This window comes from Cetorhinus maximus, chromosome 22 (genome assembly GCF_964194155.1).
Source record: "Cetorhinus maximus chromosome 22, sCetMax3.hap1.1, whole genome shotgun sequence".
Classification (NCBI taxonomy): Eukaryota; Metazoa; Chordata; class Chondrichthyes; order Lamniformes; family Cetorhinidae; genus Cetorhinus; species Cetorhinus maximus.
Genome location: NC_135900.1, coordinates 61995622 through 62013679, shown reverse-complemented (window position 1 = coordinate 62013679; position 18058 = coordinate 61995622). Strand labels below are relative to the sequence as shown.

Here is an 18058-nt window from a genome sequence, read left to right as displayed (position 1 = left end):
AAGGGAACATAAACATCTCTTTAAAAAGTATTAGGAACTAACTAACAACAAGGTAGCAGTCACCTAATAGAAGTGTAAGGTTTCAGAGTAATGTGCCTCCTCTTGCACTTGCCCAAGTCCTGTTTCAACGTAACTCTTACCTGTGACACCTTGGAATCATTCATGTGGTACCACTTGGAGTCTCTGAAGGACTTCACATACACAGTATAGTGTCCAAACAATGGGATGCCAGAATGGGCCAGCACTGCATGAAGCTGATAGAGCCAGCGTTCCTGTGGAAACAAGATATAACAGCATAAGGAGTAGGTCATTCTGCCTCTCGAACCTGCTCATTCAATGAGATCACACTCAACTTCTATATCCCATCCTATCCCCATGTCCCTTGATTCCATAATACCCAAAAATCTATCGCTCTCACGTTTCAACAGACTCACCAGCTTATTTTTCCTCTATCTTTGTATCATCAGCCAATATGGATAGATTACATACATTTCCTCAAAGTTATTAATATAGATTGTAAATAGCTGAGGTTGCAGTCTTTTGGTACCCAGGACAAGAGGTATTATTTAAAATGTAATTAAGAAAATAGGGAGGGGAAAAGTTACCTGGACACTGTTCCAGGAGACAGTCACATCCCTTAGGCTAGGTACTTCTGATTTAGTCCATGGTCAAGGGTGGGAGGGTATGGCTGCTGGTGAAGCAAGTATGGGGATCAAGGAGGTCAAAGTGGAGGAGCCTCAGCCCTTGCAATTATCCAACAGGTTTGATGTTCTTGCAGCTTGTATGGGTGAAAGCAGGTGCTGCAGGATGGATGAGTAAACCATGATAGGGGCAGCCATTCAAGTGCGGGGAGTTAACGGGAATGTAGTGGTAGTTGGGGACTGTATAGTCAGGGGGATTGACACAGTTCTCTCCGGCCGAGAGCGAGAGTCCAGACGGCTGTGTTACCTGCCCGGTACCAGGGTTGAGGACATCTGCTCAGGGCTGGAGAGGAACTTGCAGTTGTTGTGGTCCATGTGGGAAGCAGTGAACAGGTGTTTTGTGTCTATCTTCAATGTCGAGAGGACACAAAAAAGTCCCAAGAATATTTGGAAACAAAGAGTTGAAAGGGAAGGAGGAACGTAAAACAATTACAATCCCTAGGGAAAAGGTTCTGGGGAAACTATTTGAACTAAATGTTGACAAGTCCCCTGGACCTGATAGTCTTCATCCTGGAGTTTAAAAGCTGTGGCTGCAGCTATAGGAGATGCGTTGGTTGTGATCTTCCAAAATTTCCTAGATTATGGAAAGATCCCAACAGATTGGAAAATCGATACCCTCTTGTCAAAAAAGGAAGGGAACAGAAAGCAGGAAACTATAGCCAGTTAGCCAAAACCCTGTCATAGGGAAAATGCTAGAATCCATTATTCAGGAGGTAACAGCAGGACACTAATAAAATCATAATACAATCAGGGGCAGTCAACATGGTTTTGACTAATTTATGAGATTTTGTTGAGGAAATAACAAGGAAGATGGATATAGGGGAACCTGGAGATAGATTTAAGCAACTACACAAAACTAGAGTTCATGGTGTAGAGGGTAACATATTAGCATGGTTAGAGGGTTGCTTAGTTAATATGAAGCAGAGAGTAGGCGTAACTGGGTCATTCTTGGGTTGCAAGCTGTAACAAGTGGAGTGCCACAGGGATCAGTTCTTGGCATCAACAATTTACAATATACATCAATGACTTGGATGAAGGGAGCAAACGCATGGTTGCTAAATCTGCTGATGACACCAAGAAAAGTTGGAAAATAAGGTGTCAAGAGGACACAGACCCCTTGCCGGCACCGAGCCAGGCCCCTCGCCCTCCACCGACCCGGGCCCCTCGCCCTCCACCGACCCGGGCCCCTCGCCCTCCACCGACCCGGGCCCCTCGCCCTCCACCGACCCGGGCCCCTCGCCCTCCACCGACCCGGGCCCCTCGCCCTCCACTGACCCGGGCCCCTCGCCCTCCACCGACCCGGGCCCCTCGCCCTCCACCGCCCGGGCCCCTCGCCCTCGCCCTCGCCCGCCCGGGCCCCTCGCCCTCGCCCTCGCCCGCCCGGGCCCCTCGCCCTCGCCGACCCGGGCCCCTCGCCATCAACGAACCAGGCCCTTTGCCCTCAATGACATAGGCCCCTTGCTCGCATGGACCCAGGCCCCTCGCCCTCATTGACCCAGGCACTTCGCCCTCACCTACCCCAGCACCTCGCACTCGCTGACCCAGGCCCCTCGCCCTCGCTGACTCAGGCCCCTCGCCCTTGCTGACTCAGGCCCCTCGCCCTTGCTGACCCAGGCTCCTCGCACTTACCGACCCAGGCCCCTTACAATCACTGACCCGGGCCCATCACCCTCACTGACCCAGACCCCTCGCCCTCACTGACCCAGGCCCCTCACCCTCGCTGACCCAGGCCCCTCACCCTCGCTGACCCAGGCCCCTCGCCCTTGCTGACCCAGGCCCCGCGCACTCACTGACCCAGGCCCTCGCTTACCCGGGACCCTCGCCCTCACTAATTCGGGGTGCTTACCCTCAACTTCCCTCGCCCTCACCGACCCAGGCCCCTCGCCATCAACGAACCAGGCCCTTTGCCCTCAATGACACAGGCCCCTTGCTCGCATTGACCCAGGCCCCTCGCCCTCACTGACCCAGGCCCCTCGCCCTCACTGACCCAGGCCCCTCGTCCTCACCGACCCAGGCCCCTCGTCCTCACCGACCCAGGCCCCTCGCCCTCACCGACCCAGGGCCTCTCGCTCTCACCGACCCAGGCCCCTCGTCCTCACTGACCCAGGCCCCTCGCCCTCACTGACCCAGGGCCTCTCGCTCTCACCGATCCAGGCCCCTCGTCCTCACTGACCCAGGCCCCTCGTCCTCACTGACCCAGGTCCCTCACCGTCACTGACCCAGGTCCCTCACCGTCACTGACCCAGACCCATCACTTCCATGAAGGGTTATTTTATTGACCAATTCTTCATGCCCAGCTGGTTCACTGGTTGTGTTTATGTGGGTGGTTGTACTTACAATAGGTCCGGCTTCCGTCTTGTTTTGTGAAGGATATTAAATTACACTGTTTAGGAGCAGTATGTTTGATACTAGCATATATGAGAGTAAATCATGGAAACTCAGCTCTAAACCTCATCTTGGAAAGTTGGAAGATGTTGTAATGGAGATTGGATGAGTGCAATATTCAGACACTTTAAGTATCCTGTGTGTCTCCTAGCTGTGTGATTGGTGCTGTCATGAATACACCATTCCTGTTGGGAACTGTGCAGACACTGGATAAGGACAGAATTGGGGCTCAACTGCCTGTCTCTAAGGTGGAATAGCCCATAAAACTCTCAGAATGGGTCACACACAGAGAATGCCCAATATGTACGAATATGGAGAATGATTGAAGCCTGTGTTAGCAAAAACAGTGAGGGTCAGTATACAGTCAGCTCACCTGGCCAGGTGTTTACGCAGATTCTGGTGTAGTATACAGTCAGCTCACCTGGCCAGGTGTTTTACACAGATTCTGGTGCAGTATACAGTCAGCTCACCTGGCCAGGTGTTTACGCAGATTCTGGTGTAGTATACAGTCAGCTCACCTGGCCAGGTGTTTTACACAGATTCTGGTGCAGTATACAGTCAGCTCACCTGGCCAGGTGTTTACGCAGATTCTGGTGTAGTATACAGTCAGCTCACCTGGCCAGGTGTTTTACACAGATTCTGGTGCAGTATACAGTCAGCTCACCTGGCCAGGTGTTTTACACAGATTCTGGTGCAGTATACAGTCAGCTCACCTGGCCAAGTGTTTTACAGAGATTCTCGAGGAGTCTAATGACTGCTCACCTGGCCAGATGTTTTACACGCATTCCAGTGCTGTACACTGTCAGCTCACCTGGCCAGGTGTTTTACACAGATTCCAGTGCAGTATTATGTCAGCTCACCTGGCCATTTCCAGCTTTCTGGCTCTTTTCTGAGATCGGAAGATGGTCAAGGTTCAGATTTTCAGGAAATGCTACCGAGCTGTAGATTTTCCTAATCAAACCACCAGGTGAGATTGGAGCAGAGAATCGATTCAGTTGCAGGTTCAGAATCTCAGGGACTGAGACAAGCTTGAAACCCTGGAAACAACAGACAAAGCTTTGGATTAAGATTGTTGTATCTGTGAGGGGCCTAGATCCTGTATGTAGCGGTAAAACAGAGATTACTGCAAGAAAGCAATGCACTTCGCTAACTCTCTCCAATATTCCTCAGATTTAGCAAAGGCAGAATTCCCAAGTTTGATCCTGGGATAGGGGGTGGGGAGAGAGTGTTGGGTCAAGGTCAGCACATGGTGTTGGGATGCAGTGTGGGCATGAGCACTCTGACCTCCAGCACACACACTCTGTTTGCAGACCTGACTCCACTAAATCAAAGGCAGGTATTTGAATGTGAGCCTGAAGGGCCAGAGCATGCAGGAGAAGCAGCAGAACAAGCATCCAATAAGCATCAATCATCAATCTGGAGGCGTACATGGGCCCTCTTCTCCTGTCTGAGTCCTGACTCTGCCAAATAAAATCAGAGTGCCAAAGCAATGGGCAACCTTATGGCAGCAGAGATGAGGAAGAAGGCAGAGGAGCTGCTGAGCTGAAATGCTGAATCTTCACCTTTGGGGACTGGCTTCCTGACCGACAGACAGACAGTCTCTGACTGCTGCCTCGGAGGAATCCAGGTGTAATCAGATCAAACCGGCTTAATCTAATTGCCAAAGAGCACAGGCCAGCAGCACAAAAACACCACAAAGTTCTCATTCACAGACTAGGCATGGACACAGGATGGCGCAGGTGACAGAGGAATATTAATACAATATTTACTCTGTATCTAACCCTGTGCTGTACCCGGCCTGGGAGAGTTGATGGGGACAGTGTAGAGGCAGATTTACTCTGTATCTAACCCCGTGCTGTGCCTGTCCTGGGAGTGTTTGATGGGGACAGTGTAGAGGGAGCTTTACTCTGTATCTAACCCCGTGCTGTACCTGTCCTGGGAGTGTTTGATGGGGACAGTGTAGAGGGAGCTTTACCCTGTATCTAACCCTGTGCTGTACCTTTCCTTGGAGTGTTTGATAGGGACAGTGCAGAGGGAGCTTTACTCTGTATCTAACCCCATGTTGTACCTGTCCTGGGAGTGTTTAATGGGGACAGTGTAGAGGGAGCTTTACTCTGTATCTAACCCCGTGCTGTACCTGTCCTGGGAGTGTTTGATGGGGACAGTGTAGAGGGAGCTTTACTCTGTATCTAACCCCATGTTGTACCTGCCCTGGGAGTGTTTAATGGGGACAGTGTAGAGGGAGCTTTACTCTGTATCTAACCCCGTGCTGTACCTGTCCTGGGAGTGTTTAATGGGGACAGTGTAGAGGGAGCTTTACTCTGTAACTAACCCCGTGCTGTACCTGTCCTGGGAGTGTTTGATGGGGACAGTGTAGAGGGAGCTTTACTCTGTATCTAACCCCGTGCTGTACCTGTCCTGGGAGTGTTTGATGGGGTCAGTGTAGAGGGAGCTTTATTCTGTGCACAATTCTGGCACAATTGTCAAGGGTGTGCAGGGGCAGAGTGACCTGGGTGCATATGTACATCAGTCATTGGAGGTGACAAGACAAGTTGACAGAACCGTTAATAATGCAGACAGTATCCTGGGCTTTATTAATAGGGGCAACGAGTACAAGAGCAAGGAGGTTATGTTGAATTTGTATAGGACACTAAGTTAGCCCCAGCTGGAGTATTGCGTACAGTTAAGGACATCACACTTTAGGAAGCATGTGAAGGCAATGGAGAGAGTGCAGAAAAGATTCACCAGAATGGTCCCAGGGATGAGGAACTTCAGTTATGGAGATTGATTGGAGAAGTTAGGACTGTTTTCCTTGGAGAAGAGAAGGTTGAGAGCATATCTGATAGATATTCAAAATCATGAGGGTCTGGACAGAGTAGATAGGGAGAAACTGTTCCTGCTCAGGAAAAGATTAAGAATGAGGGGTCACAGGTTTAAAATAATTGCTAAAAGATGCAAAAAAGCAATATGAGGAAAAGCGAGTGGTTCAGGTCTGGAATGCACTGCCTGAGAGTGTGGTGGAGGAAGGGTCAATTGAAGCATTCAAAGGGAATCAGACTAATCTGAAAAGGAAGGATGTGCAGGGTCACTGGGAGAAGGTGGGGGAATAGAATTAAGTGAATTGTTCATTCGGGGAGCTGGTGCAGACACAATGGGCTGAATGACCTCCTTCTGCACTGTAACCATTCTGTGATTCTGTATCTACCCAATTCTCCAAAGGGCCCATTGAGACTCTCGTTGTCTCCTTCTCAGGAGCAGCATCTTCAATTGACCCATTCTATTCTCTCACCAACCTGACCTCCAGCGTGCCCACAGACAGCTAATCTCACCAATCACCTCCACATTCAACTGTGATCTCTGCCAGTGGATCAGCTCTCACCACCCCCTCTCCACATCCCCCCTCCTGGCTACATCTTCCACTACTCGTCCCCTCAGTCAGTGAGGCATGGTTCTCATCAACTCACACCACAGTCTGTCCTCTCACTTTGTCTATCACTTTCTCCTCCTTTGAGCATCTAACCTTGATCCACCTCTCTCAGCTCACATTGAAAATCCTCTTTCTCTACTGCCCATTCAGGTACCATACCAAGTTCCTCCCTTGGCTTCTTCACCAATGACTTCTCATCTTCAGCAATTTCAAACTCCAAATCTCAATTTATCATGTTCTCTCTCTCCTCTGAATTCAGTGTCCTCCTCTCCTCCCTCAATCGCACCCTCCATGTATAATCCCCAGTCTATATTCAGGTCCACAATTTTGACCTGGTTATGCCAGCTGTGGCTCAGTTGGTAGCGTTCTCGCCTTTGAGTCAGAAGGTTGTGGGTTCAAGTCCCACACCGGGGACACTCGAGTGCAGTACTGGGGGAGTGCTGCACCATCAGAGGTTTTGTCTTTCAGGTGAGATGTTAAACCGAGTCTGCTCTCTCAGGTGAATGTTAAAGATCCCTGACACCATTTTGAAGAATGAGAGGTGTCATTCCGTTGTCTTGGCCAATATTTATCCCCAAATCAACATTACAGAAAGAGATGATCTGATCATTATCACATTGCTGTTTGTGGGATCTTGCTGTGTGTAAATTGGCTGCTACTTTCCACACATTACAACAGTGACTACACTTCAGAAAATGCTTGACTGTAAAGTGCCTTAGGATGTCCAGTGTTCATGAAAGGCGCTATATAAATGCAAGTTTTATTTTCCGACATTGCCATTCTCTCCCATCATATCTGACAGATAAGGCCACCTGTGATCACTTCCTTGCACCCACACCCACTCCATGCTGCACCCACACTTCCTTCTCTATCGGCCCCTTCAAAAAACTCTCCCCCAATGCAATTACAGCTTCACTTTCCAAACCCAGCCTCTGGCTCACCATTCACCACACCATCTCAAACATACCAATTGAAAATATAGATTATGACAGTTTAAAGTTTTCCTCTGAAATTTTAAATAGCTCAGCTTTTATTAACCGCTGTGTCATAACAACTGGGGGCTCGGTGGGATAATATTTGTAATTCCTTGATAAAAGCAAAATACTGCAGATGCTGGAAACCTGAAACAAAAACAAAAATTGCTGGAAAAACTCAGCAAGTCTGACAACATCTGTGGAGAGAAAGACAGAGTTAACGTTTCGAGTCCGTATGACTCTTCTTCAGAGCTAAAACTTTTAGTTCTGTAGTGAGAACTCATGTGGAGGGACAGAGGGTTCAAACTGTAAGACAAGCAGCAGAGATAGCTGATAATTATGAGTTAATTCCTGGGGCTAAACCTTTTTTTTAAATCACCCTTTCAAATCAGAAAAGGATAGAAAATGGGAAGGTGAAAGGAAGGTAGGTAGTCAGGGAAGAGATGAAGTGGCTGGGAATTCCCAGGAAGTTTTCTCCCAGAATTAAAAGGAAAGTGCTGAAGGTAGAAGTGACATTTTAAAATTGATAAAAACAAAAAACTACTGCGGATGCTGGAAATCCAAAACAAAAACAGAATTACCTGGAAAAACTCAGCAGGTCTGGCAGCATCGGCGGAGAAGAAATCAGTTAACGTTTCGAGTCCTCATGACCCTTCAGCAGAACTGAGTAAAGTTAGGAGAGGGGTGAAATATAAGCTGGTTTAAGGTGGGGGGTGGGGTGGGGTGGGGGGAGAGAAGTTGGGGGAGGGGTGGTTGTAGGGAAAAGCAAGCAGTGATAGGAGCAGATAATCAAAAGATATCACAGACAAAGGAACAAAAGATGTGTTAAAGATGGTGATATTATCTAAGAGAATGTGCTAATTAAGAATGGATGGCAGGACACTCAAGGTACAGCTCTAGTGGGGGTGGGGTGGAAAGACTGACAGGGTATTACAGGTATAGATTTAAAAATAATGGAAATAGGTGGGAAAAGAAAAATCTATATAAATTATTGCAAAAAACAAAAGGGAGGGGGAAGAAACGGAAAGGGGGTGGGGATGGAGGAGGGAGTTCAAGATCTAAAGTTGTTGAATTCAATATTCAGTCCGGAAGGATGTAAAGTGCCTAGTCGGAAGATGAGGTGCTGTTCCTCCAGTTTGCGTTGGGCTTCACTGGAACAATGCAGCAAGCCAAGGACAGACATGTGGGCAAGAGAGCAGGGTGGCGTGTTAAAATGGCAAGCGACAGGGAGGTTTGGGTCTTTCTTACGGACAGACCGCAGATGTTCTGCAAAGCGGTCGTCCAGTTTACGTTTGGTCTCTCCAAAGTAGAGGAGACCGCATTGGGAGCAACGAATGCAGTAGACTAAGTTAGGGGAAATGCAAGTGAAATGCTGCTTCACTTGAAAGGAGTGTTTGGGCCCTTGGACGGTGAGGAGAGAGGAAGTGAAGGGGCAGGTGTTGCATCTTCTGCGTGGGCATGGGGAGGTGCTATAGGTGGGGGTTGAGGAGTAGGGGGTGATGGAGGGTGTTTTCATTGTAATAAAGTGGGGGCACATGAAATAAGTGTGTTGGAGATTGCAGGAAAAATCTGTAGGAATTATTGGGGTACAGGAAAGCTCTAGAAGTAAAAGTACTGTGGGTTCTGAGGTTCTGGCACAGGATAAACCAATGGTTTGTGTACAGGTAAAACAGGGAGAATCAGTAGTAGGTGAAGAAGTGGGAATGCGTTTACAATTTACCCAAGAGAATTCTGAGGAGCAGGTTGCAGAAATGTTTAAAGACTTTGTGTGTGAAAGGGAAGTCTTTCCACGTGTACAGGGTGGAGTAGGTAAAGATGTTAAGATTTTGAGAGATACAGGGGCTGATCAATCCTTAAAGTTGTGGGATAGTAATATTTGTTGTTCAGAGGGAGTATTGCAGGAGTAGGTAATAATAAGTGGGTTTCATGGAGATGCTAAATCTATTCCATTGTGGAAAGTAAATTTAAAGAGCTAATGGGGGACAGATGAAGTTATTGTTGGAGTAGTGGAACAATTGCCCATTGCAGGGGTTCAGTGTATTCTGGGTAATGATAGAGCTGGATCACAAATATGGGTGATGCCTAGGGTAGTTGAGCAGCCTGTAGAAGTGTTCTCAACACAGGTGTTACAGAAAGAACATCCTGGATTGTTTCCAGATTGTGTGTAACGAGATCACAGGCACACAGGTTGAAACAAGATAAACAAGAAGGGCAGACAGTTCAAAGGCAAGTAGAAGGTGTCAAAACCCAATTCGCTGTCTCTGTGTTTGATAGCATTGTTCAGGAGGAAAGACTACTGGACAATTCAGCTGAAGTGTTTAACCTCAAGGAGATTAGTGGAGTTACAGAAAAATGATTTGCAATTAAAGCAGTTATATCAGAAATCTTATTCAGAAACAGAAACAAAATGTATTCCAGTATGTTATTACCTTAAGGGACATATTTTAATGAGAAAATGACAATCAGATTATGTCTCAGCAAATGAAAGCTGGAGTAAAGTACATCAGATTGTTATCCCATTAAGGTATAGAAATGAGATCCTGAGGATTGCTTATGAAATTCCAATGGGGGGACATTTAGGAATTAGGAAAACACAGGAAAAGATACAGAGGTTTTTATTTTGGCCAGGATTGCATAGGGATGTAGTCAAATTCTCTAGAACCTGTCACATATGTCATGTAACAGGGAAAACACAAGCAATGATTAAGCCGGCACCTTTAATCCCAATACCAGCATTTGAAGAACCTTTTATTAGGGTCATGATTGATTGTGTAGGACCCGTACCTAAGACTGAAGGTGGAAGTCAGTATTTATTGACAATAATGGATGTATCTACGAGGTTTCCTGAAGCGATACCTTTAAGAAATATTACAACTAAGAAGATTGTGGAGGAATTAATTAATTTTTTTTACAAGATATGGTTTACCTAAGGAAATACAATCAGATCAGGGGTCAAATTTCATGTCGCAGCTGTTTAAGGAAGTAATGAAGTTTGGGGATAAAACAGTTTAAGTCAAAAGCTTATCATCCAGAGTCACAAGGAGCTTTGGAAAGATGGTATCAAACTTTAAAAACTATGACGAGAGTACACTGTCAGGATTATGCACAGGATTCGGATACAGGAATTCCATTTTTGTTATTTGCCATTAGAGATGCTCCTAATGCATCGACTGGTTTTAGTCCTATTGAACTAGTTTATGGTCATGAGGTAAGGGGACCACTGAAATTGATTCAAGAGAAATTGGCAGGTCAAAATTCACAAACTATTCTTTTGGATTACGTATCAAATTTCAGAGAAACATTGAACAGAGCTTATCAGTTGGCTAGGGAACATTTAAAGATATCACAGCAAGTGATGAAAGTGAAGGCAGATAAGAAAGCTAAAACTTGCAGTTTTGTTTCTGGAGATAAAGTATTAGTTTTGTTACCAGTACTAGGCAATTCATTAAATGCAAGATTTAGTGGGCCGTACAGGATTGAAAAGAAATTGAGTGAAGTAAATTATTTAATAAATACTCCAAAAAAAAGAAAGAAGCAGAGGGTATGATGTAAATATGCTTAAAAAGTACTTTAACAGGGAAGAGGAACAAAAAGAGGTATTAGTAATGGTGGATGATGAGAAAGAGATAGAAGTGCTGAGCTCTGAAATTGATTTTCTTCTAATCAAATTAGATAATGAGGGGTGGGGGGGGGTTGAAAATTTGAATGAAATATTGAGTTACCTTCCAAGCGAGTGTCAAAGTGATTTGGAAAGCTATTGCAGTCACACAAACCAATTTGTGGGAATAATAGGGAAAGGCACATTTAGCTATACATGATGTCTGTACAGGTTTCATCTTCAATAAGGCAACATCCTTATAGATTAAATCCGGAAAATGTATCACAAGTACAAAAAGAAATTGATTTCATGCTTCAAAATTATATTATTGAGTCTAGTTGTAGTAACTGGAGTTCGCCTATTGTACTGGTACCTAAACCAATGGAACACTGTGCGTGGACAATTGAAAGGTGAATGCAGTGACAAAAGTGGATTCATATTCTATACCATGGTTGGAGGATTGCATTGAGAAAGTGGGACAATCGAACTTATCACAAAGGTTGACTTGCTAAAAGGATATTGGCAGGTACTGTTGTCGGAGAGACCTGTGAGATGGGTTATTAAAAAAATGAAGCCGTCTTTTAGAATTATGATGGTTCATTTTTCAATAGGCAGCGGGATGTCATGAAGAGATATTAATGTATATAATGTTATTTGAAATTATTTTAAATTGGACTTGTAGTAGGGACTGTGTTTGTGGGTGTGAGTGTGTGTGTTAACTGGATTAAAGCCAGATAGTCTGGGTGCTTTGATGTAAAGTAGTTTTGAGATGTTAATGTGGTGAATGGTGAGTGAAAAGGTAAAGAATACATTTGCATTTTGTTGAATAAACTGGGGGTGAATCCTTGCACCTAGCTAGGAGACACCATGCAATGTGTTTATGTCACTAATAAAATTGACACTATGAAAGGGGTTTTATTGTTAGAAGAGGTGGAGTTCAAAGGACCTGGTGATACAATGAGAATTTGTATTCAAAAGGAAGGCTAGGTATATACAGGAAAGAGTTTTGTGTGTGAGTCAGAGGCATGTGAGATCTGAGCAGGCTGTAAACCCTACAACTGGGTCTGCGAAGGAACAAATTGAAAGGAATCTCATTTGTAAAATAAAATGTGCTTTGCTTGATGTCTGTTTAAGGTTATTGTTGCCTTTGAGAAGATTTACCTAAGAGTGATTAATTTGGGGGGGTATTGTTTAAAAGTTATTATGGTAGTAATTTGTAGACATGTGTATGTGTTTAATTCCTTGTTAAATTAATAAAGGTTTAATTTAATTTATATAGAAACCTCTGGAGGCTTGGTGATTTCATTTATGAATTCAGAGCTGCATCTCAAACACACCAATTATAAAAAGCAAAATACAACGGATGCTGGAAATCTGAAACAAAAACAAAAAATGCTGGAAAAACTCAACAGGTCTGACAGCATCTGTGGAGAGAGAAACAGGGTTAATGTTTCCAGTCCGTGTGACCCTTCTTCAGAGCACTCTCTCTCTCCACAGACGCTGCTAGACTTGCTGGGCAGGATCTTCTGCCTGTCGGGTGGGCTGGTCGGGAGTGGGCAGGAGCGATCACCACCCACGATCAGCTGCATGTCACCATTTTACATGAATGGGCCAAATAAGGCTCACCCAGTGTGACACGCAACCGGAGGAACTCAGCCCTACCTGTGCGGGCGGGAGGAGGGAGGGAGTCAGGGCATGCGCATGCGCGCGAAAGAGCGCAGAAATCTCCCTGACAGTGTCACATGAGCTGGGTGGGACATGTTTATGAAATGTGTACGAAATATTTTTTAATTTAATAAAACCTTTATGAAACCTCATCCCGCCCGTGGATGAGGTTCCATGAGAAATGCAAAGGCCGCTTGGGCTCTTTACCTGCCGCCAACCTTAAAGTTGATTGGGCAGCATTGAGAATTAGTTTAATTGGTTTTTCAATGGCCTGAACAGGCCTTTGACAGTGCGGCAGGTGCACAGCTGCCTCCGGTGCACGCCTGCCAATGGAAGATCGGACGTCACCGCGCAGGACCTACCCCCACATGCCAGCGTGAAAATTCTCCCTGCCGAGTTTTTCCAGCATTTTCTGTTTTTGATACCAATTGAAAATATAAGTTATAACAGTTGTTTAAAGTTTCCCTCCGGGGCTTTAAATAACTCAGCCTTTACCAACCGCTGTGTCATAACCACCCCCCTCACTCCACTGGCCTTGAACACTGCTCCCTACCTCCATTCTGAACTCTGCAGCCTCCCAAATCCCTTCCCATCTTTCCCAGAACTCCATATTTGAATTGCTCCTATCAGGTTTCTGCCCCTGTCCCAGTACCAAAACAGCTCTTATTGAAGTTACAGATGACATCCTATGTGACTGTGACAAAGGTAAACATTCCCCCTTCATCCTTCTTGACCTGTTGGCAGCTTTTGACACGGTTCATTCACCACACCATCCCCCTCCGACACCTCTCCACTGCTGACCAGCTGGGTGGGATCACTCTCACCTGGTTCCATTCTTATCTGTCTGATCATAACCAGAGAATCAACTGCACTGGCTTCTCTTCCTGCTGCTGCTACCATTACCTCTGGTGTCCCCCAAGAATCTATACTTAGTCCCCTCTTATTTCTCATCTACACGCTGCCCCTCAATGACATTATCATAAACAAAATCTTACTTTTCACATGTACACTGACAACACCCAGCTCTACCTCACCACCACCTCCACTGTCACTAAATTATCAGGCGGCTTAACTGAGTTCCAGTAATGGATGTACTCCCAATTAAATACTAGGAGGACTGAAGACACTCTGTTCCCTAACTACCAACATCAGCTCTCTCCCTGGTAACCACCTGAGACCAAACCAGACTGTTCGAAACCTTAGTGTCATATTTGATCTTCCAACCATATATTGTATCATTAACAAAAACAGAATTACCTGGAAAAACTCAGCAGGTCTGGCAGCATCGGTGGAGAAGAAAAGAGTTGACGTTTCGAGTCCTCATGACCCTTCAGCAAAACTGAGTAAAGTTAGGAGAGGGGTGAAATATAAGCTGGTTTAAGGTGGGGGGGTGGGGTAGGGGGAGAGAAGTTGGGGGGGGTGGGTCACCCCCCCCACCCCCCTACCCCCCTACCTTAAACCAGCTTATATTTCACCCCTCTCCTAACTTTACTCAGTTCTGCTGAAGGGTCATGAGGACTCGAAACGTCAACTGTACTCTTCTCCGCCGATGCTGCCAGACCTGCTGAGTTTTTCCAGGTAATTCTGTTTTTGTTTTGGATTTCCAGCATCCGCAGTAGTCTTTTGTTTTTATTACTGTATCATTAAGACTGCTGTAGCGTTGTCCAAATCCTCACTGCCTCAGCTAATCAGCTGCTGAAACTCTCATCCATGCCTTTGTTACCTCCAGACTCGACTATTTCAACGCAGTCCTGACTTTTACTGTCTATAATCTGGAGCTCACCCAAAACTCTATTGCCTGTGTTTTAACTGGCACCAATTCCCATTCCTCTATCCCCCCTGTGCTCACTGACCGACGTAGATTTCCAGTCAAGCAACATCTTGATTTTAAAATTGTAATGCTGGTTTTCAAAGGCTGCGTGTGTTGTTAACACTGTGTATGTATAGTTCTAGTGTTTATTTAGGAACATGAAGGTCCGGATACTGGAATATTCTTGCTCTCGTCATCTGCTTTATGGAAATGACACACACACACAAACAAATGCACACACAAACAAACACACACACACAAACAAACAAACACACACACAAACAAGTACGGGGGCATTGAAGGGTATCAGTGACCATCTTGAGTTGACAGGAGACACAGTGGTTTTTAACTCCATCCACCTCCCTATATCTGTAATCTTCTCTAGTCCAACCATTCTGATATATCTACAATCCTTTCACTCTGGCCTCTTCATCGTCCCTGATTTTATTGGTGACAGTGGCGTCAGTTGCCTGGGTCCCAAGCTGTAGAATTCCCTCCTGAAATCTCTCCACTTTACATTTCTCCTTCAGGGCTCCTAAACACCTGGCTCTTTGACCACACTTTTGGTCGAACATTTTCTTTCTGTGGCTCACTGTCAATGGTGGTTTTCTAATGTTCCTGTGCAGTACATTGGAATATTTTACAATCTTCAAGGTGCTGTATAAATGAATGATGTTGCTGTTGTACCTGCACTGCTGGTTTATCCCTTGGAAAATCAGGGCAGAAACTCCGGACATTTCTCGTTAGCTCCTGGGGATTAAAAAACTCCTTCAAAGCATCTTCCTAAAAGGGTAAAGAGCAGATACCATCAAAACCACCAAATTCCAGCTCGTCCTACCCCTGCACCGCCTCAGATAAACAACACCCCCACCGCCCGAGGATCAACAACAACCTGTTACCCCCACCCCCCACCGCCCGAGGATCAACAACAACCTGTTACCCACCACGCCCCGCACAGGGTCAACAACAACCTGTTACCCCCCGCACAAGGTCAACAACAACCTGTTACCCCCCGCACAGGGTCAACAACAACCTGTTACCCCCCACGCCCCGCACAGGATCAACAAGAGCCTGTACCGGCCCCCACCCCCCGCACAGGGTCAACAACAGCCTGTACCGGCTCCCAGCGCCCGCACAGGGTCAACAACAGCCTGTACCGGCACCCACCCCCCGCACAGGATCAACAACAGCCTATACCGGCTCCCACCCCTCGCACAGGGTCAACAACAGCCTGTACTGGCTCCCACCCCCCGCACAGGATCAACAACAGCCTATACCGGCTCCCACCCCTCGCACAGGGTCAACAACAGCCTGTACCGGCTCCCACCCCCCGCACAGGATCAACAACAGCCTGTACCGGCCCCCACCCCCCGCACAGGGTCAACAACAGCCTGTACCGGCTCCCAGCGCCCGCACAGGGTCAACAACAGCCTGTACCGGCACCCACCCCCCGCACAGGATCAACAACAGCCTATACCGGCTCCCACCCCTCGCACAGGATCAACAACAGCCTGTACCGGCTCCCACCCCCCGCACAGGATCAACACCAGCCTGTACCGGCCCCCACCCCCCGCACAGGGTCAACAACAGCCTGTACCGGCTCCCAGCCCCCGCACAGAATCAACAACAGCCTGTACCGGCTCCCAACCCCCGCACAGAATCAACAACAGCCTGTACCGGCTCCCACCCCCCGCACAGGTTCAACAACAGCCTGTACCGGCCCCCACCCCCCGCACAGCATCAACAACAGCCTGTACCGGCCCCCGCCCCCCACACAGCGTCAACAACAGCCTGTACCGGCTCCCACCCCCCGCACAGGGTCAACAACAGCCTGTACCGGCTCCCAATCCCCGCACAGAATCAACAACAGCCTGTACCAGCTCCCACCCACCGCACAGGGTCAACAACAGCCTGTACCGGCTCCCAATCCCCGCACAGGGTCAACAACAGCCTGTACCGGCTCCCAATCCCCGCACAGAATCAACAACAGCCTGTACCAGCTCCCACCCCCCCGCAGAGAATCAACAACAGCCTGTACCGGCTCCCACCCCCCGCACAGGGTCAACAACAGCCTGTACCGGCTCCCAGCCCCTGCACAGGGTCAACAACAGCCTGTACCGGCTCCCAGCCCCTGCACAGGGTCAACAACAGCCTGTACCGGCTCCCACCCCCTGCACAGGATCAACAACAGCCTGTACCGGCTCCCAGACCCCGCACAGGGTCAACAACAGCCTGTACCGGCTCCCACACCCCGCACAGGGTCAACTACAGCCTGTACCGGCTCCCAGCCCCCGCACAGAATCAACAACAGCCTGTACCGGCTCCCAACCCCCGCACAGAATCAACAACAGCCTGTACCGGCTCCCACACCCCGCACAGGGTCAACAACAGCCTGTACCGGCCCCCGCCCCCCACACAGCGTCAACAACAGCCTGTACCGGCTCCCACCCCCCGCACAGAATCAACAACAGCCTGTACCGGCTCCCACACCCCGCACAGGTTCAACAACAGCCTGTACCGGCCCCCACCCCCCGCACAGCATCAACAACAGCCTGTACCGGCTCCCACCCCCCGCACAGAATCAACAACAGCCTGTACCGGCCCCCACCCCCCGGACAGGGTCAACAACAGCCTGTACCGGCTCCCACCCCCCGCACAGGGTCAACAACAGCCTGTACCGGCTCCCAACCCCCGCACAGGGTCAACAACAGCCTGTACCGGTTCCCAACCCCCGCACAGGGTCAACAACAGCCTGTACCGGCTCCCACCCCCCGCACGGAATCAACACCAGCCTGTACCCCCCCACCCCCGGGAAATAAACACCAGCCTGTACCCTCCACCCCCTTGGAGATAAATACCTGCCTGTACCTTTTTATGTCTTGTGTTGGTGAGTTCGCTTGTCAGCCGAACTCTAAATGCACATCTTCCTATGTTCTCCTCAATTGCTGCTTGCAATCCATAACAGGGAGAGACTGATGTTAGAATAAACAGTGATGGGCTTATTGAGACATGGGGCAGAGACCAGATCATACGCGCTCACTCAGAAACCTCCAGAACTAGACTTACAGTTCCCGCGCTGTACTCTGATTCGTCAGTGACGTCACATGATCAGTACACTTGCATTCTCTTATAGGGACAGGGTACCTCACTTTACTACATCTCTCCCCCTTTACTTAAAAGTACAGCTAACAAGCTTAAAACACATTAACTATTTACACAATAACTGTTCACAGGTCAAGTCTCTCAGGAGGCCTTCTTTGATTGGTTGAGTGTTGTAGCCCAACAACCTCGGCTGGTGTTTCTGAGACCTCCTTTTCAGGGGCAGTTGCCCACGAGATTCCTCTGTGGGCACTGGCAGGTTGGACTCTCCGACTCCCTCGGGCCCCCCAGGTCCCACCAAGTCATGTGACCTTCCCTCTACCTGCAGAGTTGACTCACAGATAGGAGACGACTGCGTTTCACCTTGTGGGATTGGCGTTCTTTGGCGGGGATGATCCA

The 18058-nt window shown here is 47.9% G+C and overlaps 1 protein-coding gene across 1 annotated transcript in view; it reads right to left on the bottom strand.

Moving 5' to 3' along the window:
• Positions 1 to 18058, bottom strand: part of LOC144696326 (ubiquitin carboxyl-terminal hydrolase 47-like) — an 83046-nt gene that overhangs the window by 20728 nt on the left and 44260 nt on the right. Inside the window, exons 7-9 of the mRNA XM_078567543.1 lie at positions 15248 to 15343; positions 3947 to 4123; positions 141 to 272 (exon numbers count right to left, since the gene is read on the bottom strand). Of these exons, the coding sequence (XP_078423669.1) occupies positions 141 to 272; positions 3947 to 4123; positions 15248 to 15343 (405 nt within the window). The remainder of the gene's footprint in view (positions 1 to 140; positions 273 to 3946; positions 4124 to 15247; positions 15344 to 18058) is intronic.